The sequence below is a fragment of the Trachypithecus francoisi genome, unplaced genomic scaffold (assembly GCF_009764315.1).
Source record: "Trachypithecus francoisi isolate TF-2019V2 unplaced genomic scaffold, Tfra_2.0 Lachesis_group16, whole genome shotgun sequence".
Classification (NCBI taxonomy): Eukaryota; Metazoa; Chordata; class Mammalia; order Primates; family Cercopithecidae; genus Trachypithecus; species Trachypithecus francoisi.
The window spans coordinates 14,284,365-14,311,043 of NW_022681461.1; the positions used below are offsets into that span (position 1 = coordinate 14,284,365).

The window sequence follows — 26,679 nt, forward strand, 5'->3', positions numbered from 1 at the left end:
AGGGATGTGTGATTCCAGTTACTAAGCAACTCACCCTTCTGAGCCGGCCTGGCCTCTTTCTGATCTGTAGTTGAGGTGAGCAGGGAGGACTCAGAGCAAATATGTTGCTTTTAGAAAGAGAATTTAGGGGCCGGGTGCGGTGGCTCACGCCTGTCATCCCCAGCACTTTGGGAGGCCGAGGTGGGCGGATCATGAGGTCAGGAGATCGAGACCATCCTGGCTAACACGGTGAAACCCCACCTCTACTAAAAATACAAAAAATTAGCCGGTCGTGGTGGCGGGCGCCTGTAGTCCCAGCTACTCGGGAGACTGAGGCAGGAGAATGGCGTAAACCGGGGAGGCGGAGCTTGCAGTGAGCCGAGATCGCGCCACTGCACTCCAGCCTGGGTGACAGAGCGAGACTCCGTCTCAAAAAAAAAAAAAAAAACTGGAAAAAAAAGACAGAGAATTTAGGAAGTCAAAAACAACAGATGCTGGTGAGGCTGCAGAGAAAACGGAACACGTATACACTGTTTTGTGAGAATGTAAATTAGTTCAGCTGCTGTAGAAAGCAGTTTGGAGATTTCTTAAAGAACTTAAAACAGAACTACCATTCAACCCAGGAATCCCATTACTGGGTATGTATCCAAAAGAAAATAAATCATTCTACCAAAAGGACACATAGACTTGTATGTTCATCACAGCACTATTCTCACAATAGCAAAGACATGGAATCAACCCAGGTGACCCTCACTGGTGGAGTGGGTAAAGAAAATGTGGTACCTATATGCAATGGAATACTATACAGCCATAAAAAATGAAATTATGTTCCTTGCAGCAACATGGGTGCAACTGGAGGCCATTATCTTAATAGAATTAATGCAGGAACAGAAAACTAAATTCTGCATGTTCTCATGTATAAGTGGCAGCTAAACATTGAGTACTTATGGACAGAATTATGGCAACAGTGAAACTGGGGACTACTGTGGGGGAGGGAGGGAGAAGGGCAAGGGTTGAAAAACTACTTATTGGGTACTATACTCAGTACCTGGGTGATGGGATCAGTCATACCCCAAACCTCAGCATCATGCAGTATTCCTAGGTAACAAACCCAGAATCTAAAATAAACGTGGAAATCATTTTTTACAAGTAAAGTAATTAATTTAAAAAATAGAGAATGTGGGGTTTCTAGTTCTTCCATATGTGAAAGGAAGTATACTGCTAAAAAGCAGTAAGACACAGGGATGATTTTGCCCCTTGTCCAATGAAAGCAAGATTAGGAGTCATCTGACCTGGAGGGAAGGCTGCTGGTAGAAATGGCATTGAGGGCTGGGCACGCGTGTATCTCTCCGTCAGTTTCACACTTGATCTGGGGAATGCTCAGGAAAACTGTGACAGACCCGTTGGTTGGGAAACAGAAGAGCTTATTGAAAAAGAAGTGTTCTCAGAGTATGCACACCAATGTTTGAGGACCAGTGACTTGGTGGAAAAGAGCAGAAGCTTCAAAGAGGCACAGAAGAGAGTTCATGTACTGGGTCCAGCTCTTATTTGTTGTTTAAGCCTACATTTTCCCATCTGCAAAGTGGGAATAATAATTTTACTATCTACCAGAGAGACTGTATTAATGAGCTAATATATGTAAATGGCTCAGCACAGTGCCTGGCACATAATATGTGCTAAAAATGTTTGCTCTCATTAAGAAATTTCGGTGTTTGTAATCATACACAAGCATGTGCTATGGCCAATTTCCTCTGAAGAGTCTCACATTCTCCTTCAAAAGTTTTTGTCCATTCTCTACACCAACGTGGGGAAAAACTAGTCAAGGTTTCCCTGTGCTGATGGAGTGGTTTTTTGTTTGTTTGTTTGTTTTTGATGGAAGGCATAAGTTGGGTTACAAGGCAGAAAGCCACATCTGGAGAGCAATTAGGAGCTTTATCAATAAAAGACCAGTTTGATAACTGCTAGAAGGGAACTTGAAAGTTAAGGACAGGAAGAGTGGGCAGCTGATCCCATTTTTGAACAGTAACATGCAGTATTGAGAGCGAGCATTCAGTTCAGTGTGCCTGGCTTCCTTGTTGTCCTGAGTTTGATACCGTGTGCTTTTAACACCTTCACAGGCCTTTTGCTTCACATCCCACCTCAAATGGGGCTGCTTTCTGGGAACCTGGTGGAGAAAGGTTGACCTCCATTCCTGAGGATGGACAACCCTTGCTTTCCCGAGTGTGCTGCTGACTTGCACAGAACTGATTCTCTGGGGGCAACAGAGAGGCATATGTAATCTGTCGCAGCATTCTTTGAGCTGCCTGGGTAGACCTTCAGGACAATGAATTGCACACTATGTTGGCTCTGGCAGGGTTGCTTCTCTCTTCCTTCTTGTCTCTTTCTTAGGGGGGAATGGGAAATCCATTTCCAAGTTGAGCTGTGTGTGGTCTCCCCACCATCTTCCCTGCACCTGAGTGGTTAATCTTCCAGTTCACGTGCTTCTGCATGGATTGTGTCTGAGGGTGCCTGTGGTAGCAGCTTAACTCTGCTCTGGTAATTAGTGATGAAAGAAGAGGATGCAGAAGGCTCAACCTGAGAGACAGAATGACTTCACTGAAGAGTCAAGTCAGAAGAAATAAAATTTAGGGGTTGACACCAAGGTCAGTTCCCAAACCCAGGCTGGAAGAGATATGGTAATCTATTTTCCATAAATCAACCTAATTTTGATATCAAGCCCCTTTCCCCCTGGGGTAGCTGGAAAAATTTTCATGTGTATTTTCTGAACTTTCCCCCACCTGGGGGTTGTGCCCAGTTTCCGGAGTCTCACTGGGTGCCAAGAAATGGGAGGGAGGCATGTTCATTATTGGCTAGATGTCCACATCAGCCTGTCCCTTGGGCCCAGTGGGGATTCTTAGGGCATGACAACCTGGTGAGAGCAGAAAGCCCCATGTTTGTGATTTTTTTTTCCTAGATAGACCATATTTTTCCTCATGAATATCCTTGTGCCAACACAGAGCATATCCAGGGAGCAAGCTTCATTCATACAGCTTGTTCCTTTCTTCATTTTAATCTGAAAGAAGAATCTTTTATTCCCTTGTGGCACATTAAATAAAGATAGCCATACATTCTTTGCTTTCATCTCGTTGAGAGGACATGTTTAATTCCCTTTCCTTTGAATCCAGGTTGGCCTTAGTGACTCACTTGTAATCAGTAGAATGCAGTGGAAGTGACAATGTGTGAAAAGCAGCCTCTGCCTGGGCCCTTTGGGAATGCTCATCTTGCAGGAGGCAGGCTGCTGATGGAGAAGTCTGGCTTCCTGGAGACTGCCATGGTGTAAGGAAGCCCAAGCTAGCTACACACATGGAGAGGCTGTATGGAGAGAAAGAGAAAGGGCAGAGAGAGAGAGAGAGAGAGAGAGACTCAGCAACACCCCTCCTCTTCTCACCAGCCCAGTCTAGGCACCAGACATGTGAGTGAAGAAATCTTCAGATGCTTCAACATCAGACTGCAATAATATAGAGGAACCCAGACAAGATCCATCCAGTTGAGCTCAGTCAATACAGAGAAATATGAGAGAATACTTATTGGTTTTTGCTCCTATGCTTTAGAGTAGCTCCTTACACAGCAACAGATAACTGGAACATTTCTCATATTCTATTCTCAGTGGATTTAGACATTTGAAAACAAAATCCAAGAGGTCTCACCAGTTACTGATTTTCACTCTGCTACATATAGCCTCCAAGGAGGGTAGGGATTGTGTAGCCAAATGCCTTTTTAAAGTGGAAGTGGAGCCTGGAGGAAAATATAGAGATTAAAAATTCCCTAAATTATATCTACACAATTTTCTCCCATAATTTAGACTTCTAGTAGTATGCAATTCCACTATTATATCCTTGCTGGGGTTGGCCATTTTTTAGAATTTTTGGATTTGGAAAGTGGATAGGTAAAAATGGTGCCTCATTATGGTTTCATGAATATTTGTACCAAGTACTTACTGTGTGTACAAATTATCCTGTAAAGTATGATGAAAAATGTGATGAAAAATAAGTTCAATTGAGAAAAGGAAGCTTAAGATAAGTGATAAAAACTGGAATTACACCATCATGAGAAATGACTGTGACAGTATTCCATCCATTTCCAAGTGAGGTCAGAGGACAGAGAGGTCAGCGAGGGTGTGGGGAGTCTGTGAGGCCTCTCACGCAGAAGCAGGATCTGCAGCAAACTCTCTGCTAGGATCAGGTGAACACATCGATAACAAAATTCTGATAGGTGGCGAGAAGCGCTTTGTTCACACAGGGGAATGGCAAGAGTGAAACCAACCATGGTGGTGAGGCTTTTTGCGGAGTATTTGGAGTGATAAAATAAACTGGAGGAAAATGTGGAAAATAAAACAGAAAACAACAACAAAATAAAATCCAGCAACTTGAAGAAGAGATACATACAGTTTACATTTCTGGATTTCTCTGCTCTCTTCTGTGGGCTGTGTCCTCACCGATGCTGGCTAACATTTACTGACCACCAAATAAGGACCCATTGGCAACATGTTAATTGCCCAATGGCAAGGAACCAACTCTCTGAGATGACGCATATAACTTGGGGGAGCAGCACTCGTGGGTTGAAAGTTGCATTCTGATCTGGGAGGGTTATCATCAGGACCTTTTCTTGACTCACAAGAGAAAAAGCCATCCTTCCTTCCTTTCCTGAGCTCTTTAAAATTAACCAGTGAGTTACCTGTGGGAACTTTCCTCCATCCTAAGAGCCCTAGCTGGAATCTTTGGGCCTCTGTTTTTCTTTGTGTGCACAAAGCATATATGTGTAAGTTCTGCAGTGGAGACCCGGAGCAAGGCTACCCAACTGGTCCTCCAGACACTGCAGTTCATTGTGAGGAATTCCTTGGCTCTAGTAGCCTTTGACTTTTCTCCTTCTCATCTTCTAACTTTTGGCCATGATGATGGGAAGGAAAGGTTGGGAGGCCCTTCACAGAAAGAGATGGGAACTAGGAGGTGTGGGTGGAGGGAGGGAGGGGAAGCAGGGAAGATTGGTGTTAGGTGACTGGAGGTAGAAGACTCAGAGGACTACTTTCTGTGCTCTGTGAGATCCGAAGACTCCTGCAGCTCCTTAGCAATGCTGTTTATCTGCTTTCTGATTCCTAACCCCAGCTGCCTTACATTAGTGGCACAGCCAGATTCTCAGTGTATATGCTGAGGGGCAGTAGGAAGGGAGAATGGAATGTGATAGAATTGCCGGGGGGGAAAAAAAAAAGAAACTGCCTATGTGAAATGAAACATAAGTTACTGTTTGCTTTAATCCATGACCGAGTAAAATTGGCAGAATTTTCGTCAGGACAGAAAGTAAGAACCAATTATGCAGCTCAGCCCTACTCCAACTAACTGTCAAACTAAAAACCTCTGCCAGCTCTGATCCCAGCCTCACTGCAGGCATGGGCTTGGAGGGCGATGATGGACACTTTCAATACCTTCTCTCCGTATCCCAGAACCGCTCCTTCCTCATCCCATGATATAACGTTTAGGGGACCCAGCTGGTTGGGTTCAGATGTAACTGGATCACTGTAAGCCCTGGGACACAGCCAGGGTGGCACTCTGCTAACATGGCGCTGTGGAAACCCAGAACCGCCTCAGCTTGGGTCTGGGGCGGAGCTTCACCATTATCCAGTGCAGCCTACTGTTGCACACCTGGGCATTGGGAGGCCCAGAAAGGTTAATAAATTGCCGAGGGCTGTTAGTTGGCAGAGGCAGGACATTCTACCATGCACTTGTGCTTAAAACTACTGGGGTAATGTTTTGAAGGGGCCTCTACAATGAGTCCCAGAAATGGAACTTTAAGATCAGAGATGGTCTGTCTTCACTCAGCCCATCGTCTCTTTCTTCTCTGCTCTCCAAAATGAAAAGGAAGCAGTACTTCTAGATAACGTGAGAACTGGAATTCTGGTTTGTGAGTCTTAAGGATACCTCTAGTCCATCAGCCCTTGGGAATATAGGCTGTGTGTCCCCTCAGAGAGTAAGCCAGTGTCCTGTGCGGTGAAAAAGAAACACATTACCTTTACACTGATAAGCAACCCAATGCTTGTTGTTTGTAGGAAAGCTAGAAAATGCAAATAAAAAGACACAAAGAAAAACCTAAAAATAACCTAACTCTTAACTCTCACAAATATCCCGAAGAACGTTTCGCTTTTTAGCCTTCCAATCTTTACTTGTTGTCTATATGTGTATGTATGTATGAGTGTGTACATATAAATATACACACAAACATAAAACGTCTGAGTTTAACAAAAATGGTTTATTCTGTCTATTTTTTTTCATTTTATATTTGTCTGGAATATCTTGACGTAACTTCTTACGAGTGCATCCCTGAAAGGGGCTCTCACTTTGCACCCATTTTTAGCATGCATTTCTGTGCATTCTTGTGGGTTTATGCAGTGCCATCAGGCTCTGCCATGATGCATTTCTAAACAATGGGTGAAAATGTTCTTTAGAAATAAAGAGCTGGTAGATTGGATGTGATATTTTCCTTCCTTCAGGAAGCCGCAGTCTGCCTCAAAGAGTAAAAAAAAAAAGGCAGAGGAGGCTTAAAGAAGAAAGCTGGCTTGTAATAGCTGATAATGGCGATTAAAATTCACATCAATCATCCTCTACATTTTTAGTTTCATAAAAATGAAATACCCTCAGCTTGAGTTGCTGTGTAGTCACAAGAGATGTAAATATAACCAAGATGTTTTTCCTCCTTAGTGACTAATCGCTTGAAGAAAGGGGTAGGTGTGATAGCCAGGGAGCCGAGCCTACATCTTCCAGTCTTTAAATATTTGTGACAAATCGTTCTTATGTGCATGCCTGCGTGTGTGTGTGTGTGTGTGTGTGCGCACACTCAGGAATTCCTGCTGCACACAGAGCAGTTGTTTTAGGAATTCCAGCAGCTGTGTGGGCCACAGGCCTGCTAATTGCTGGACTACTGGAAACCTTCGGGTATGACACTATTGAAATGAGACATTAGGGCCTTCACAGGGTGGAGTTGTGGGCCATGCTGGCCTGGAAATAAGGAGTAGGGTTTGAGAGGGGAGAAATGTAGCTTGAAGGAATTAGAAATAAAGGTGGATGGAAGTCATACATTTCTAGAAGGTCATTCATCCAAATAAGGCTGGTGCTAGGGTTGCTGGAAGGGTAAATGACATAATCTCTGTGCAGCACTCAGCACAGGCCCTCATTTGTAGTTAGTGCTCAATAATTTGCAGCTGTGATTTCTATTATTGTTATGGCCTCTGTCATATTACTTATGTGAACTACACTAGACTGTAATTTCCTGTGGTGTGGCTGTGTCGAGCCACATGTATACCAATGAAGTGGAAGACATTCTGGAGCTAACTCCATCGTCTAATGGGGTCTCCTCTCTTCCTTCAGCCTGTTACACTCCCAGCCTTCTCAACCTTCTCAGGATGCTTCCTAGGCAAGCTACACCAAGTATAACTGTGATATGCTTTGAAGCACTGCAGAAGATCCTTTAAAACATTATCCCAGCAGTTTCAAGCACACATGTGTATTCAAGCCACCTTCTGCCTGTCTCCCGTTTCTCCTTCCTCTTGTCTCCTAGAGAGGAAAGGTGATTTCTTCTTGCAAAATAAAGCTACCATTAGAGAAGTTAGGGATGTGGAGAGAAAAGATAGTGCCTTGTGGGTTTGGCCTGCGGGAGGGAATTTGGAGTTTTTGACAATCAAGGGTCTTGCTGGACGTGGTGCCTCATGCCTGTAATCCGAGCACTTTGGGAGGCTGAGGCAGGTGGATCACCTGAGGTCAGGAGTTCGAGACCAGCCTGACCAATACGATGAAACCCCATCTCTACTAAAAATACAAAAATTATCTGGGTGTGGAGGCGGGTGCCTATAATCCCAGCTACTCGGGAGGCTGAGACAGGAGAATCACATGAACCCAGGAGGCGGAGGTTGCAGTGAGCCGAGATCGCGCCATTGCACTCCAGCCTAGGCAACAAGAGCGAAATTCCATCTCAAAAAAAAAGAAAGAAAGAAAATTGAGAGTCTATGTAGCATCTCCAGGCTATGAGAAAATTTGAATTGGCTAAAGAGCTTTTGGGGAATGTTACTGTGGCTTAGACCGTAGACTCTCTTTAATGTTCCTTGAAAACTAATAATGAACATTTGAATTTCTTTTCAAGTATTTTTGCTACTGACCTGTTTCACTTTAAAAATGTGTCTGAGCCCTGCTGAGGCTGATCCATGTGGACTCCTATGGTTATTTTAAGGCTGCATGTATATAATCTCCTTCTCTTATCTTCATTTCTCTGTCCTTTTTTAGTTTTCCTTTCTTATTGGCCCAGCGTGAGGACATTTTCCCCCTACCCCAGCAAAGTCTAGCTAACTGTGTAAATGGTAATGCATTTCTAAATTTCTCCATAAACCATTCATCCACTCTTGGTCAGGCTGCTTGGCCCCATCATCCTAGTGAGGCCAAGAGCTGTATTGTCAGATGATTCTCAGAAACTGAAGAATCCCTCAGCCCAAGGCGCTTGCCAGGCAGAGTATGCAGGGGTTCTATGCTTAATTGGACCGACAGGTTGGTTAGTTTATTTTCCTTGACTGTTGAGCTCAGGGTAGCCATCCTGTATGCAGTTTCAGGAGGAATTCTATCTTCCTTATTAGGCTACTGGTGCATCAAGAATTCCACAAGCAGAAGCCATCTCTTTGCTCTCTGGGTGTGAATGTCAGCTCCTAATTGACTGTTGCTATATTTTTCTTGGAGCTCTATACTGACAAATCATTTAAAAAATATGATCCACAAGCAATTCCAATTAGACCATGAACTCTAAACTCATGGAATGCCTTAAAATGCACATAGTAGTTTAGGATTTATTATAGAAATGCCTGAGGCATATTTGTAAGGATTGTAAAATGGGTGACAACATTATTTTAGGTGCATATTTAAAGAATAGTTTTGTGGAGGGCCAATCCAGCATGTTGTGCTAATTAAACCCAGTGTTGGACTGAGCCCTAGTGTGATTGGTATTAGGATTATTTGTAAGCATTCTTTATTTCATCCTTTTAGGCAAATGGTGGAATTTTGCTTCCTTAGCTCTCTGAAATTAGGCAAGATATGTACCTTATTTTGGCCAACAAACTGAAGTGATGCATGTCACTTCCAGGCAGAATGTTTAGAAGCCAGGGTGAGACTCACCACATTCCTTTCCTGCTGCTGTGTTGACTGTTGAAACAGCTGTTAAGAGGAATCCTTAATCCCTTCACATCTCAAAAAGATTAGGAGCAGAATTCTCCCCTGCCAATATGCATTGGCTATGCATACTAAGTGAGAAATAAACCTCTGTGGTGTTAACTCACTGACATTTTGGAATTCTTTGTTACTGCAGCTTAATCTAGCCTATCCTGACTGGTATATCTTGGCTCCAGTTCTTGATTTGAAATCTCAATTCCAACACTAATTTGTATTATTTCATCTAAAATTCTCTGGGTCTCAGTTTCCCCATTTCTGAAATGAAGAGATTGGATAAGATTATCTCTATAGTACCTCCAACATTCTGTGATTCTACTTTTAACAATATGAACATTAGGCTGCTCCCTAATGGTTAATAATTCTAGTCTTTTCTTTTTGGACTCTGAGAGACCTGAGTTCAAACCTACATTTTGCCATTTGCTTGCCATATGACCTTGGGCAAGTTATCAAACCACCCTAAATTTTATCTTCCTCTTCTTGAAAATGGGAAAGCAGTTAGCTCCTGGGGCTTATGTGGATGAAATCCAATGGATAGTTGAGGAAATCTAAATATAGTACATAGCACCAGACACTAAGGAAGTTCTAAGGGAATGCTTGCTAATTAGGAATCTGAGAAGAAGAGGAGGTGATGCTAGTATCTCCTGGTGTGGCTCAGGGAGATGGTGAATCCCAGAGAGTTTGGCCTTTCTGTTTCACAAGGCTTGTTAGAGAAGCAAATATTCCAGATCATAGACTAGACTAAGAAAAAGAAGCAGATATTAAATGAAGATGTATTTATGTTCAGGAAGCATTGATTAATAAAGATAGCTCATTTCTGAAAGCACTTTGCTTAAAATCTTGTCTCAGCTACTGTGGTCAGGATAAATTAAAAAAATATATTTTACCCTTTGGGGACTTTCTGTCAGAAATCAGTTGACTATATCTGTGTGAGTCTATTTCTGAGTTCCCTATTGTGTTTCATTGTTCTATTTGCCTGTTCGTTTGCTAATACCACATTGTCTTCATCACTGTAACTTTATAGTAAGTCTTGAAGCTGGGTAGCATCAGTCCTCTGATATTGTTTGTCATCAATACTGTGTTGGCCACTCTAAATCTTTTGCCTTTTCACAAAACATTAGAATCTGACTGTCAGTATCCCACTGGGATTTTGATTGAGCTTGCATTGAATCTATAGAATAAGTTGAAAAGAACTGACATTTTCACAATATTGAGTTTTTCTATTCTGTTCATGGGTACTAGAATATCCATTTATTTAGATCTTTTATTTCTTTCATCCAAATTTTGGTAGTTTTCCTGATATAGATTTTGGACATATTTTGTTAGAGTTATCCCTAAGTATTTCATTTTTTGGGGTGCTAATATAAATGGTCTTTTGTTTTTAATTTCAACTTGCAATTGTTCATTGCTGGTCTATAGGAAAACAATTTACTTTTGCATGTTAGCTTTATGTCCTGCAACATCGCACTTATTAGTTTATTAATTCCAGGAGTGGGTTTTTTTTTTTTTTGGTAGATTCTTTGATATTTTTTACATAGACAGTGAGAACAACTGATGTCATCTGCAAACAAAGAAATTTTTATTTCCTCCTTCCCAATATATATACCTTTTTCTTTTCTCTTTTCTTCTCTCCTGTCTTCCCTTCCCTCCCTTCCTTTCCCTTCCCTTCCCTTCCCTTCCCTTCCCTTCCCTTCCCTTCCCTTCCTTTTTCTTTCTTTTCTTGTGTTGTTGCATTAGCTAGGACTTCCAGTATGGTGTTGAAAAGAAGTGGTAAGAGAGGACATTTTTGCCTTGTTCCCTATTTTAAGGGAAACACATCTAGTTTCTCACTATTAAATATGATGTTAGCTATAGGGTTTAAATAGATGTTCTTTATCAAGTTGAGGAAGTTATTTATTTCTTTTTAACAGTTTAAAAATGTGGTTATAATAACCAAATATAGCAGACCCAGGTTTAAATATTTACTCTACCAGTTTCTAGCTCTGTTCACTTTGGGTAAGTTAATTAGCTTCTTTGAGCCTTAGCCTTAGCATGAAGAAAAAACACTCACTTTGTTAAAATCTTAGAAAAGATTCAAATTGCAAATCTTCCAGATTATTCTGATGTGAGTGCTTTCAAGAACTGGACCTGGCACGAAATCCTTAAACAACAAGAAGAAGAAAAAGGTGGAGAAGGAAGAACCTTTTGAACACTAGGCTGTGGCAAAAACTGCTAAGAAGAGCTGACAAATCAAATATGATTCCCTAAGCATTGGGATGGACCTATGTGCCAGTCAGAACAGAAATGACCGAATGACTAGGAACAGATCCACCAGGCATCTTTTAGAATGAAAGCCACAGAACACAGTAGGGGTAATGGAGGCAGAAAACGCCCAGAAGAAAAGCAAAAAGAGGCAAACGTTACTAACTCCGAGGTACCTTGACTGATAATTCAACTATGACACTTCTTCAGAAGACACTGTTGAGGATTCAGGTGATAGAGGGACCAATCTATTCTGGCTGCTTCATCTTCTCCTGAATGCACTATTTCTTTGTCTTTCTTCCTTAGGACTCTTTTGCCTTCTCTAGCTTTGCTACTATTAAGCCTCTTGCTGTGATGTTGACTGTATTTCTGTCTTCTCATAGCATGTAGGGGCTACCATGGGCATTGGATAAGCAGTTGGGTTTTCATTCTCTATCACTGGGCCTGGCTGGGTAAGTTGGCTGCTCATGTCTTTGCCTTTATTTTTGCATCCAGTTCTCACTTTCAGGCAACTATTGATTTTATTTTCCCCTCATGGGTAGCTGGCCCTGGTATTGTTTTTGTTGTTATTTTCTGTTTTTTAGGTCACTACTATAGTCATAATCCTCCACGAACTTCTGAATACTTACTGGGCACAAAAATGCCTTTAATAAAATTTGCCTATATTTTCAATTATCTTAGCTGTAGCTACTGATTATTACTCTAAAACAGATGTGTATTCAGAATTACACATTTCATTTTTCCCAAATCTTGGATTTATCTTCCATCCATTTGAAAATATTTGGACAATGCAAATCAAAGAAACTTTTAATTTCTGTGTGGGAACCACAGATTCAACCATGAGTGGTTCCTCTATTTTTGTTTTTCTTTACATTCATCTCCCATTTAAATAGCTTTAATATTACTCTCATATTCTTGGGATGATGTAATTTTTGAAATCGATGTCACAGCTCAATATCTAATACTAGTTACTGTTTGCAATAGGAAGAATACCAGTTACAGTTTGCAACAGTACCAGTTACTGTTAACAAAGCAATATATTACTTGCTGTTTAATAAAGGTTTTCTTATTAAAGAGATGCAGTTTTTGTTAAAGCTGTGGTCCCTAACATAACAAAATGTGTGAATTTACACAAATAGGCTTGAGTATTTTATAGCAGAATATTAACAGAGCATTTTTATGTTGTTCAATCAAGCTACAATCTTTCTTATATTAATAAATGCTTGTTCTTGACAATAAAAGCAGACTATTTAGTTCATCAGTTTCTCATTACTGTTCTTTATTCATCTGCCTATGAAGGTAAATGAATCAAGGCCCTTAATTCACCAGAGAAATGTAGCCATCTGTCCCTAGAAGACATAATCCTAGCAGCAAACTGAGCATTTAGTTCCTGTTAAGGGCCTTGTAATTGATTAGAAGCTCCTCATGGAGTTTCTTGGCATTCAGATGATTGTATTTTTCCTTCCAGGTAGAGGAATCACCAGAGACAATTCTGTTCTTTCCCAGATGTACATTTATGAAGGCTGTCCCTTCTCAAAAGCAACTTCTGCAGGCATAAGGCGCCAAGCAACAGAGCCCTTTGAACAAGAACCTCACCACCCTCATAACTAGGAAATGAGGCCTCACAGCTCCCACTTCTGTTTGTCATAGAGGAGTCCTGGAGGAACAGTGCCAACCCCAGAGCAAACTGTTCCCACCATCCTGGGGCTGTGCTTCCAACTCCTCCAGCCCTTGCCTGCTTACTTCATTCCAGTGAGCCTCTCCCATGTCTCTGTTCTGTGTTAGGTATTTCTTCCTCCATTGTGTCCTAGGACCCCAGTTGTTGGGCAACTTTAGAGGGCAGCCCAAAGCTGTGTCCACTGAGGATGTTTCCTGGCTCTGAGGATGTACTTCCAAGGAAAGTTCTTTCAAGTATCACTTTCTGAGACCTCCGTTATTGCCTCAGATTAGGGATTGTAAACTCAAGTACCTCCAGCGATCAAGGAATTGAGGGAAATGGAAGAAGAAGACAACAGGGAAGGCGAAAATGTGGTGGACTGCAGAGTTTATTTTCCAGGGAAAGAAGAAGCCAACCACACCTTTAGGGTCCAGCTTCTGAACCCTCCAGCTTTTCAATGGCAGCCAGCATCCAGATTTTATGTACAGTCTCCCCATTCTAAAACACCAAAACACTATAGATAGTGTCACAGCGGTCAATGGACTCTGCTCCTGGGCTCATCAGTCAGCGGTGATCAGCTCAGTTAACACTATGCTGACTGAATAGAACACAGCAGAACATAGAGCAGAGTCAATGGACTCTGCTCCTGGGCTCATCAGTCAGCCGTGATCAGCTCAGTTAACACTATGCTGACTGAATAGAACACAGCAGAACATAGAGCAGAGTCAATGGACTCTGCCCCCGGGCTCATCAGTCAGCCGTGATCAGCTCAGTTAACACTATGCTGACTGAATAGAACACAGCAGAACATAGAGCAGAGTCAATGGACTCTGCTCCTGGGCTCATCAGTCAGCCGTGATCAGCTCAGTTAACACTATGCTGACTGAATAGAACACAGCAGAACATAGAGCAGAGTCAATGGACTCTGCCCCCGGGCTCATCAGTCAGCGGTGATCAGCTCAGTTAACACTATGCTGACTGAATAGAACACAGCAGAACATAGAGCAGAGTCAATGGACTCTGCCCCCGGGCTCATCAGTCAGCCGTGATCAGCTCAGTTAACACTATGCTGACTGAATAGAACACAGCAGAACATAGAGCAGAGTCAATGGACTCTGCCCCCGGGCTCATCAGTCAGCCGTGATCAGCTCAGTTAACACTATGCTGACTGAATAGAACACAGCAGAACATAGAGCAGAGTCAATGGACTCTGCCCTGGGCTCATCAGTCAGCCGTGATCAGCTCAGTTAACACTATGCTGACTGAATAGAACACAGCAGAACATAGAGCAGAGTCAATGGACTCTGCCCTGGGCTCATCAGTCAGCCGTGATCAGCTCAGTTAACACTATGCTGACTGAATAGAACACAGCAGAACATAGAGCAGAGTCAGTGGACTCTGCTCCTGGGCTCATCAGTCAGCCGTGATCAGCTCAGTTAACACTATGCTGACTGAATAGAACACAGCAGAACATAGAGCAGAGTCAATGGACTCTGCTCCTGGGCTCATCAGTCAGCCGTGATCAGCTCAGTTAACACTAGCTGACTGAATAGAACACAGCAGAACATAGAGCAGAGTCAATGGACTCTGCTCCTGGGCTCATCAGTCCCGTGATCAGCTCAGTTAACACTATGCTGACTGAATAGAACACAGCAGAACATAGAGCAGAGTCAATGGACTCTGCTCCTGGGCTCATCAGTCAGCCGTGATCAGCTCAGTTAACACTATGCTGACTGAATAGAACACAGCAGAACATAGAGCAGAGTCAATGGACTCTGCTCCTGGGCTCATCAGTCAGCCGTGATCAGCTCAGTTAACACTATGCTGACTGAATAGAACACAGCAGAACATAGAGCAGAGTCAATGGACTCTGCTCCTGGCTCATCAGTCAGCCGTGATCAGCTCAGTTAACACTATGCTGACTGAATAGAACACAGCAAACATAGAGCAGAGTCAATGGACTCTGCTCCTGGGCTCATCAGTCAGCCGTGATCAGCTCAGTTAACACTATGCTGACTGAATAGAACACAGCAGAACATAGAGCAGAGTCAATGGACTCTGCTCCTGGGCTCATCAGTCAGCCGTGATCAGCTCAGTTAACACTATGCTGACTGAATAGAACACAGCAGAACATAGAGCAGAGTCAATGGACTCTGCTCCTGGGCTCATCAGTCAGCCGTGATCAGCTCAGTTAACACTATGCTGACTGAATAGAACACAGCAGAACATAGAGCAGAGTCAATGGACTCTGCTCCTGGGCTCATCAGTCAGCCGTGATCACTCAGTTAACACTATGCTGACTGAATAGAACACAGCAGAACATAGAGCAGAGTCAATGGACTCTGCTCCTGGCTCATCAGTCAGCCGTGATCAGCTCAGTTAACACTATGCTGACTGAATAGAACACAGCAGAACATAGAGCAGAGTCAATGGACTCTGCCCCCGGGCTCATCAGTCAGCCGTCTCTGCGACTGTGTTTCACACCAGCACTATTGTTCTCTCTTAGCTCTTCTTGGCCTGAGACATTGATTTACCTTCTCTCCCGAGTGAAAATGTTGGATGCAACAAACAGAAAAGCCAATCTGTACTTGCTGAAATAACAAGGAATTTCACGGGCATCCCCAAGGCAATTCACATTAACAGATTTACAGTCTGCAGACACAGGCTCCATTTCTCTGTCAATATTTGGGTTTCATCCTCAATCCCACTGCCCCTCTGTGTGTGGTCCAGAGGGAAGGGCAAGTCTCTTCTTGAAGCTCTTTCAGAAGAGTAAATAAGAATTATCTGGCCGGGTGCGGTGGCTCAAGCCTGTAATCCCAGTACTTTGGGAGGCCGAGACGGGCGGATCACGAGGTCAGGAGATCGAGACCATCCTGGCTAACACGGTGAAACCCTGTCTCTACTAAAAAAAAAAAAAATACAAAAAACTAGCCGGGCGAGGTGGCGGGCGCCTGTAGTCCCAGCTACTCAGGAGGCTGAGGCAGGAGAATGGCGTGAACCCAGGAGGCGGAGCTTGCAGTGAGCTGAGATCCGGCCACTGCACTCCAACCTGGGTGACAGAACGAGACTCCGTCTCAAAAAAAAAAAAAAAAGAATTATCCCAGAAGCCCTGTTAAGGTATGCGTCATGTCTCATTGGCCTAAGCTGGGTCATGTGTCCTCTCTTGAACCAATCAGACAAGAGAGATGGGGTTACCCTCATACCAACCAAGCTACACCCCTCAGATGCAGTTGGGTCATAGTTCCTTGAGGCTTATGCCTGTACCATGTGTGTGCATGCATGTGTGTACATGCATATGCATACCTGAGGAAAATCTGGGTTCCTTTAAGAAAGCTAAAGGGATGTATGGTTGCTAAGCAGTTAACCAATGAAGTCTATTATAATGTGCTTTGTATTTTATAAAACTGCATTTTCCCAGCCTGGTGTTGTGGGTAACCCAGTGCTCCTTCCTGCCAGTGTCCAAATTCTAGTAATTGGAGAACTTGACATTGCTCCCAAATCCTCATATTGTTTTCCTCTATCTCCACATAGAGAATGGGGGCACATAGGCCAACTGAGTTCCTAGAACAGATTCAGCATAGGTGTCAGATTCGGTTTGACATCCCTGTAAACAAATATAGAATTTCTGAGTTCATTTTTCCTCGTCTGTAACATGAGGAGAATATTAACTATCCCAATGGGTTGTCAAGAGATCAAATGAAAAATATGTAGCAAAGTTCTTGATATACAGTAAATGTTAATGAATAATAGTTCTTATTACTATGTTCATACCTTCATCCCTGAAGGTAGTTATTCAAACTCAAAACTGGTTTAGCAATATATTCAGTATTTTGGGGTTGGTACTGTTTTTCCCACTTAACCAATGTCTAAAAAGCTGAACAAAACCTCGCTTGGAGTTTTAGGAATTGGGGACTGAAATCTGCCAGACTTTTTTTTTTTATTATTGAAGAAAAGCTATTGCTGACTTGGGCAATTGATTTCTTTGCTCTTTTTCTTTAAGCACAAATTTATTGTCGTTTTAATTTTGCTGCTGAACTTGGGAGTTGAAGTAAATGCATCATCAGCAGTTGGCTGCAGATAATCAAGGAAAGTTATCCTTAGCAAACTAAAGCAGGAACAGAAAACCAAATACCACCTGTTCTCACTTATAAGTCGGAGCTAAATGATGAGAACACACGGACACAAAGAGGGGAACAACAGACATGGAAACTTGTTGGGGGTAGAGAGTGGGAGGAAGGAGAGGATCGGAAAAAAATTACTAATGAGTACTAGGCTTAATACCTGGGTGATGAGATAATCTGTACAACAAACCCCCATGACACAAGTTTACCTGTATAACGAACCTGCACATGTACCCATGAACAGAAAATGAAACTTAATAAAAAAAAGAACTGAGTTCTTTGTCTTTTGTTCACTTTTTTTTTAATCTACAGAGGACAGTTCTGGGAGGCAAATACTATTCCACTTAACTTCCTTATATCTAAAAGGATCTGTAAAATTGAGACAAAGATTTAAGATTAAGATTATTCTTAATATTATTAGTAATGACATCTAACATTGGTATAATACTTTGCAGTTTACAAAATTCAATCACATTTTACAAAGGGCAGGATTTTAAGATCTGTGAGATTATAAATTTCTGGGTTTCACTCATTGTTTATTTATAATCCCTATCTCAATGCCTGGTGCATAATAGGTGTTTAACAGATACATGAATGAGCCTTAAAATATCTCATGGGGGATACATCTGGAAGTTACCATCATTATTCTCCCACTATAGAAGGAGAAACAGTCTCAGAGAGATTTCTCACGAAATCTCTCTGAGACTGTTAAGGCCACTCAGCTGATAAGTGGTGAAAACAAGTTTAGAATACAGTGGCATCTTCTGTTTTCCTAGTACATACTTTGGGGTGGGGAGGAGAGGTGGACTTTTCTGACAAGTAGGCTAGTTTGTGATTGTAAAAATTAGGTTCCATAAGGTGTGAGGTGGTAAATCCAACCCATTCTGTGAGAGAATGAGACGCTCTCCTGACATCTGTGTTTGGTGGGACTTACTACTGACTCCGCCACTCAGCAGCCTTTGAAGAGAAGGTACTATGGGCATCGGAAGAAAAAAAAATCATCATAAACAACAACAGTATATAGCTGTCATTTATTGAGAAGCTACTATATGTCCGACAAGATATTTACAGACATTGTCTCTAATACTCAGGTTACCCATTAGAGACTGCATTATTTAGAGTTTACAGACCAGGAGGTAGAGATTCAGAGTAACTAAGTAACTTTTCTCACTCTCACAAAATGGTTAACCCACTCTTACCCAGCCATCCCTAATCAGACATGTGATTGTTTTACACAAATTCTTTTGAAATGGATCCTAGTTTGCCACATCAATGAGTCTTTAGCCCAGTGAGAGAATTTGCCTTTTGAGATGCCCAGAATTATGTCAAGTATTCTGCCATACCCAGGAGACTAGCACTTTCCACCCTGAGCGAAAATGGGATTATTGCAGGGGGTTCAGTATCCACACGCACACTAATAATTGTCTGAAAAATGGACAGAGAAGGTGAAAGAGAGGATACAACCCCCTTTACGCTTTGGGGCTTGTGGACTGAAGAAATCCCAAGCAGAATCCCCAAGCCTGGTAGCACAGTTTAGATCAGAGAGTCTCAAACTCTCTGTGGGAGACACCAGTACTAGATTTTTATTCTTCCAGTCTGCTTTGGACCAATATTTGTTATAAAACACACACACAAAATCTAGTACTGGTGTCTCCCACAGAGAGTTTGAGACTCTCTGATCTAAACTGTGCTACCAGGCTTGGGGATTCTGCTTGGGATTTCTTCAGTCCACAAGCCCCAAAGCGTAAAGGGGGTTGTATCCTCTCTTTCACCTTCTCTGTCCATTTTTCAGACAATTATTAGTGTGCGTGTGGATACTGAACCCCCTGCAATACAAAGCTGGAGGCGTCACGCTACCTGACTTCAAACTATACTACAAGGCTACAGTAACCAAAACAGCATGGTACTGGTACCACAACAGAGATATAGACCAATGGAACAGAACAGAGTCCTCAGAAATAATACCACACATCTACAGCCATCTGATCTTTGACAAACCTGAGAGAAACAAGAAATGGGGAAAGGATTCCCTATTTAATAAATGGTGCTGGAAAATTGGCTAGCCATAAGTAGAAAGCTGAAACTGGATCCTTTCCTTACCCCTTATACGAAAATTAATTCAAGATGGATTAGAGACTTAAATGTTAGACCTAATACCATAAAAACCCTAGAAGAAAATCTAGGTAGTACCATTCAGGACATAGGCATGGGCAAGGACTTCATGTCTAAAACACCAAAAGCAACGGCAGCAAAAGCAAAAATTGACACATGGGATCTAATTAAACTAAAGAGCTTTTGCACAGCTAAAGAAACTACCATCAGAGTGAACAGGCAACCTACAGAATGGGAGAAAATTTTTGCAACCTACTCATCTGACAAAGGGCTAATATCCAGAATCTACAAAGAACTCAAACAAATATACAAGAAAAAAACAAACCCCATCAAAAAGTGGGCAAAGGATATGAACAGACATTTCTCAAAAGAAGACATCCATACAGCCAACAGACACATGAAAAAATGCTCATCATCACTCGCCATCAGAGAAATGCAAATCAAAACCACAATGAGATACCATCTCACACCAGTTAGAATGGCAATCATTAAGAAGTCAGGAAACAACAGGTGTTGGAGAGGATGTGGAGAAATAGGAACACTTTTACACTGTTGGTGGGATTGTAAACTAGTTCAACCATTATGGAAAACAGTATGGCGATTCCTCAAGGATCTAGAACTAGATGTACCATATGACCCAGCCATCCCACTACTGGGTATATACCCAAAGGATTATAAATTACTCTACTACAAAGACACATGCACACGTATGTTTATTGCGGCACTATTCACAATAGCAAAGACTTGGAATCAACCCAAATGTCCATCTGTGACAGACTGGATTAAGAAAATGTGGCACATATACACCATGGAATACTATGCAGCCATCAAAAAGGATGAGTTTGCATCCTTTGTAGGGACATGGATGCAGCTGGAAACCATCATTCTTAGCAAACTATCACAAGAAGAGAAAACCAAACACCGCATGTTCTCACTCATAGGTGGGAACTGAACAATGAGATCACTTGGACTCGGGAAGGGGAACATCACACACTGGGGCCTATCATGGGGAGGGGGGAGGAGGGAGGGATTGCATTGGGGAGTTATACATGATAAACGTCATGCACATGTACCCTAGAACTTAAAGTATAATAAAAAAAAAAAAAAGAAAAAAAAGTAAAAGAAAAGATAAAAAAAAAAAAAAAAAAAAATAAAACACACACCACACACACACACACACACACACACGAATTAAATTGCTCTTATTTTCTGCACTTGTTTTTTAGAGTAGTGGATCCCAACCCCTGGGCCGCGGAACTGAGCTGCACAGCAGTAGGTGAGCTGCGGGCAAGCAAGAAGCTTCATCTGTATTTACAGCTGCTCCCCATCACTCGCAGTACCACCTGAGCTCCACCTCCTGTCAGATCAGCGGCAGCATTAGATTCTCATGGGAGTGCAAACCTCTTGTGAACTGTGCAGGTGAGGGATCTAGATTGCACTCTCCTTATGAGAATCTAATGCCTGAGGATCTGTCACTGTCTCCCATCACCCCCAGTTAGTTGCAGGAAAACAAACTCAGGGCTCCCACTGAGTCTACATTGTGGTGAATTGTATAATTATTTCCTTATATATTACAATGTAATGATAATAGAAATAAAGTATACAATAAATGTTATGTGCCTGAATCATCCTGAAACCATCCCGCCACTCTGTCTTTGGAAAAATTGTCTTCCATGAAACTGGTCCCTGGTTCCAAAAAGGATGATGACTGCTGTCATGGAGGGCCAGTCAGGCACTGTTCATGTTCTGGCAGGTCCATGGGTCACATCTTGGCTAGCATTGGCTTATAGATTTGAACACATTAAAAATATTGCAATTGTCTTCACATTATTTTGGTACGATATTTATAAAAAGAATCAATTTACAGTGTACTATAGATAATAAGGACCAGTAAAGAGACACAAGTTAAGTTGTGTAGTTGAACAAATTCTTTCAACCCTGTCAGTGCATTTCTGAGATCATACAACCTCATTTAGAGACAGCATCAAAAGTCTATACTTATGCACATAAGGGTTTTAAGCACAGATTATCAAATCCTACTGACCCTCGTATTAGGCCCTGCTCACACATTTGTATCTTACTACTTTTCACATGTATTAAATGCTGTTATGATTAATAAAACATAATTTAGGTAAGAGCTCTGAAGAATTTAAATTAGCTTCTTGATTTTTTTCTCTACTCAATCAGTACTGCAAGTGTAGCTGCTATCCTGTGGGAGAATCAACATAAGTCTGACATTAAAATGAAATCCTTTTACTTGAAACCTTTGATAACCACTGCTGCACACAGACCTTGAGAGAGATGCATGAAAGTTGGCCAATTCCACTACATTGGCGCTATTGTCTCGTCCGGGGCTCTCTCTTAGTGCTGTGCCATCCAAAGGGCTTGTGGAAAGTGCTTCCTTTTGTTACCAGACCTCATGTTTTCTATGAGAAAAAAGCAAAGACTTCTTATTCATCTGGTAACATCCAGCATGCCAGGCACTGGTTTTAGGCCGCAAGGAAGGAACCTCTATCTTCGGAGGCTCAGGAGGAAGTGTGTGCAAGGTTTGGGTCATAACCACTGTTTACTCCCCAGCCTGTCTTCTGAAGTGAGGTGTACGTGGGCAGTAGCTGGACTCATGCACCTGACTCCTGAACGAACTCTTCCAACCTTTGGTACTGGGCGTATTCAAGCTTTTGTTTAGTGCAAGAACTGAGCTTAGGGCACAAAAATGACAACAGTAGGAACTTAAATGGCTTACAAACTTTGTCCGGATTTCCAGGCAGGAGGATGTGGGTCTATAAGCTGGCTTCCTTGGCACTAAGCAGTGAGACATGGAAGGTCTTAGGGTGGTGAGGCTGTCTGGGCAACATGCAGAGGAAGGGGCAGAACTGCAAAGGCTATCGACATCTCCTGACAATGGCAGAGGCAGCTTGTGTACCCAAGGCAGGAAAGGACTGATTTTTCTTAGTTAAGGAAGAGACAATTCTCAAGGGAAAAGGGGCTTTTTTTTTTTTTTTCTTTGCTTTGTGATGGTCTCTAGAGACACGTAAAATTTTGTGTTTTTCCTATGTTGTGGAAATCCTCCTGGACCAATGCTTCTCAAACTTCAATGTGCATCCGAATGACCTGGGGATCTTGCTAAAATGCAGACCAGGTGCAGCAGGGCTGAAGTAGTGCCTGAGATTCTGTCTCCAACAGGCTTCCTCCCAGGTGAGACTAAGGCTGCTGCTCTCTTATAGTGTTAGTTTGTAGGCTATACCTTCAGTAGCAAAGACCTAGAATCCACCTGGTGGTCTGGAACCATGGGAATTGGCCTGACCTGCTTTTTAGAAGGCATTGAGCCCTGTTTTAGCCATGCTTGCATACTCTAATCACTGTGTAGTCTACAGCAGCATTTTCTTCTCTCAAGGGTCTTGAGTAGTCAATGGAGATCTTGCTAGAGGGTGTATATTGGTTGCTGTGTTTAATCATTTAAAAAAAATCTTTGTTATGCTGTTGAGAACATCTTCTTTAGGGCAAAATGACAGCAGTATCTGTCATGAGCAATCAAGGCCTGCTCAATCCCATATTATTACAATGCACTGCCTTGACCCACATAGCTGGAATATGGTGGGGATACTTCCCTATAGTAAATCCTAATGAAGAGGGCTTTGCCATTCAATCATAAAATGATGAGCTCCTATGTTATGTTTGGTGAGGGAATAATGCTGCAACCTTTTAAAGATGAATGGATTACAGAGTATGTGTGTAAAAGGAACTAAAGCCAATGATTATTTTCTGGGCATTGAATTCAGTTGTTAGGTATAGCTTTGCCATTTGAGCCTCCTGGATTAAAAGCAATTACAGACATTTAAAAACAAATTCCATTTTTATGTTTTGTCTCTTTTGAGCTGTATCAGATGGTTTCTCAGGAAGGAAGTTAAAAACTTGAAGCTCATTCAAAATCAAACTCGAAAGTGATTTCAGCAAAATGGAGGTTTCATATCACACTATGTGCTTATAAGTGCCAGTCCTTCACTCAGTGCAGCGCATCCCAGGCTTTTTGGAAGGCATTGACCCCTGTTTCAGCCACACTTGCATTGTCTAATCACTGCACTGTCTACAGCAGCATTTTATTATCTCAAGAGTCTTGAGTGGTCAATGGAGATCTTGCTGGAAGGTGTGACTTTCCCATCCAACTTCCTGAGTTGATGGTAGTGGTCTTTAATGAAGAGATCATTATGTAACATAGACCAAACTGATCTTTCAAAATTATTTTTAGTGGATTGAAAAAGTGGCTCACTTAATGCCTCCAATTTCTTCATGTATTTTAATAGGTCACATCTCTAAAACATTTTATGGGTCTGTCAGCGACTTTGATTGAAGCAGAAATTAATCTTATCAGATATCCTGATGAGGGCTTAGAAGAGTCTTTGCTGTGAAGAGGTTTTTGTTGTAGTGGTATTTATGTTCATCAGATTTGGCTGACACGTCTGTCACTCATAGAATTTCAGAAGGAAAAATAACCTAACCAACTTAGAAATCATCCAGTCCAACTGTCTTATGTTACCAAAGTAGAAACAGCGGGGGTTTACCCAAGGTCACACAGACCTGTCTTTGGATCTTAGTCCTGGGCTCCCCTGAACCTTCCACACTGCCTTTCTGTGTTGGTTTATGAAAGGGACGCAGTAGCTTTGAGGCTCAAGGAAGCAGGTTCCCCACCATTCCCGCTGAGAGCCAGGGAATTTAGTTACCACTCACAGCATTGCCACACTCAGCAGACCCTACCTCCTGGCAGAGCCATAGTGGACTCACGAATGCTCCAGGGAGTCAAAGTGGCTCGGAAGGAGCCAACATACTGTAGCCAGTTAGCCTGGCTCAAATACTGTCCTGCTCCATTCAAGCTGTGTGACTTTGGGCAAGTCACTGAACCCCTTTGTGGCTCAGTTTCCTCCAATATAAAATGAGAACCTTCCTGGTAGGATCATTGTGAGAACTGAGTGAACGAATATGTACCGAGGAATTAGAACAAGCAGTTAAGCCATTGTATGTGTTACATGAGAGTTTCCAAACTGTGGACCTCCACAAGTTACTGAGCTGTAAAATTAGTACTCTGAGTCATAAATAGCATTAGACAAATTAAATGGCATATGGATTATTTTGGCTTCTCTTTTTGGGGTCCTTTTGGTTCCATGTGTGTGTGTGTGTGTGCATATGTGTGTGTGTGTGTAATGGCTCACAATGTAAAATGTATTTCTCATTGAGGATTTGTGGTTAAAAGAGTTTGGAAGCCCCTTCTTCAGGGACTGGAGTGAGCACATTTATTTTTCTGAGCATGGACCCACGGTGGTGAGCAAGGCTCCCTGTGGGCATGGATGCACAAGGTGAGCTCTGGCTGAGACCTAAATGTGCTTCCTTTGCAGAGGGAAACCAAAGGGCAGTTTCTCATTGACCACATCTGCAACTACTACAGCCTGCTGGAGAAGGACTACTTTGGCATTCGCTATGTGGACCCAGAGAAGCAAAGGGTAAGAGCTGATTTCTTTCTGGAGCCATTTTCAGGGAGTGACCCAGACTGTGGTGCCCTGTGGAGGTTCCTCTCAAAGCCCTGCCATTGCCCTTGTTCTCACATATTATTGGGCACATGAAACCCTGTGTGAGCAGAAGAGGCTGGCACTGTACTTACTGGACTGGGTGAAGCAGTAGAAGGGAAAAGTTACCCTAGGCCTTTCAAAAAGGGTGCTCCCATCTGCTTAGAGGAGAGAATGTCCCTCTGCCCTTTGAACCCAGGGTTTCCTAAAGTCTCTCAAACAATGGCTACATAAAATTTCACTATGGAGAAAATGACCCCCCCCCGCCCCAACCCCACTCACTATAAAAAGCTATTGAGGCTGGGATCAGTGGCTCACATCTGTAATCCCAGCCCTTTGGGAGGCCTAGATGAACGGATCACTTGAACCCAGGAGTTCAAGACCAGCCTGGGCAACATGGCAAAACTCCACCTCTACAAAAAATACAAAAATTAGCTGGGCATGGTGGCATGTGCCTGTCGTCATAGCTACTTGGGAGGCTGAGGTGGGGCAGAATAGCTTCAGCCTGGGAGGTCAAGTCTGCAGTGATCCGTGATGGAGCCATTACACTCCAGCCTGGGTTACAGAGCAAGATCCTGTCTCAAAAAAAAAAAAAAAAAAGTTATTGGGAGACAGAGTAATTGAGAAATGACTGCTTACTGGGTATAGGGTTTTCTTTTCGAGGGATGAGCATGTTTGAAATTTCATATTGATGGTGGTTGCCACTGAAATGTACATTTTAAAGTGGTTAATTTTGTTACGTGATTTTCACCTCAATGTTTTTGAACAAAGTTTTGACAGATGAAGGGTTTAAGTCACTTCAGAAGCAGATCCTTGGGCACAACTAAACTTGAAAGCCCCTGTTTTATTCTTGCTCCTGGAGACACCTCCCCTTTTTAGTATCTGTTGGTGGGGAAGAGTGAGCAGGAGAGTCTCACCTTTTGAGCTGGTGTAGCAGCCTAGGTGTGTTCAGTGTAGCATAGGCCAGAACCACGTGATGTGTCTCCTTCATATCCAAATGGCCTCTGGGGATCTCCACCCCCAGCTCCTGGGGTGGGTCTCAGGCATAGGCTTGGAGGTCCCAGCCGTGGGCTTGGAGGCTCAGTACACACTTGGGTCTCTGCTTCTTACTAGCAGGACAATGTGTAAAGGGGTCACCTGGAGGTGACCTGGAAGTGGGGATAGGACTCCTCTGCCTTCTTTAATTTGCTCTCCTCCTCCTCAATGTCCGTGATCTTCTTCCTGTCTCCTCTTTCCATCCCTACACCTCACCTGGCTCTTAGTTTAGTATTGACTGACCCAATACCATGAGGAGAGGTCAGAGTGTATTTCTGTAAAGAAGAGGATATTTAAGGAATAGATTAGATTTGTGTCTGATACATAGAGAATCTTATTTTGCTCTTGGAGTCCTAGGGACCCACGTTTATATGAAGGGATGTAACGAAGTATTACAGCTCAGAAGAATTTTGGTTTCCTATAGTACTTGCAGCAACCTTTGGATGGTCCAGGCATTTACCTGAGTGAGACAAAGGTGGCAGGACGGTGGTGGGGATGTAGGGCTGACATGACGTCAGGGAAGGGCATTCATGGTGTTTACTGAGTAACACTGGTTCCCAGACCTGGCCTTGCAAGAAAATCACCTTAGGTGTTTGCTAAAAATGCACAGTGTGGACCCTATTCCAGATCTCCTAAATCAGAATCCATGGGGTTAGGGCCAGCAACATGCACTTAGCCTATTCCTAATCTAATTTTGATGCAGCCAAGCCAGCTTTGGTCTGGAGACCATGATGCAAAGACATTCATAG

General features: G+C 42.6%; 1 protein-coding gene across 2 annotated transcripts in view; it reads left to right on the forward strand.

Annotated features, from left to right (window-relative positions):
• Positions 1 to 26,679, forward strand: part of FRMD3 (FERM domain containing 3) — a 299,022-nt gene that overhangs the window by 135,387 nt on the left and 136,956 nt on the right. For both annotated transcript variants that reach the window (XM_033236977.1, XM_033236976.1), the window contains exon 2: positions 24,728 to 24,832. In XM_033236977.1, the coding sequence (XP_033092868.1) occupies positions 24,728 to 24,832 (105 nt within the window). The remainder of the gene's footprint in view (positions 1 to 24,727; positions 24,833 to 26,679) is intronic.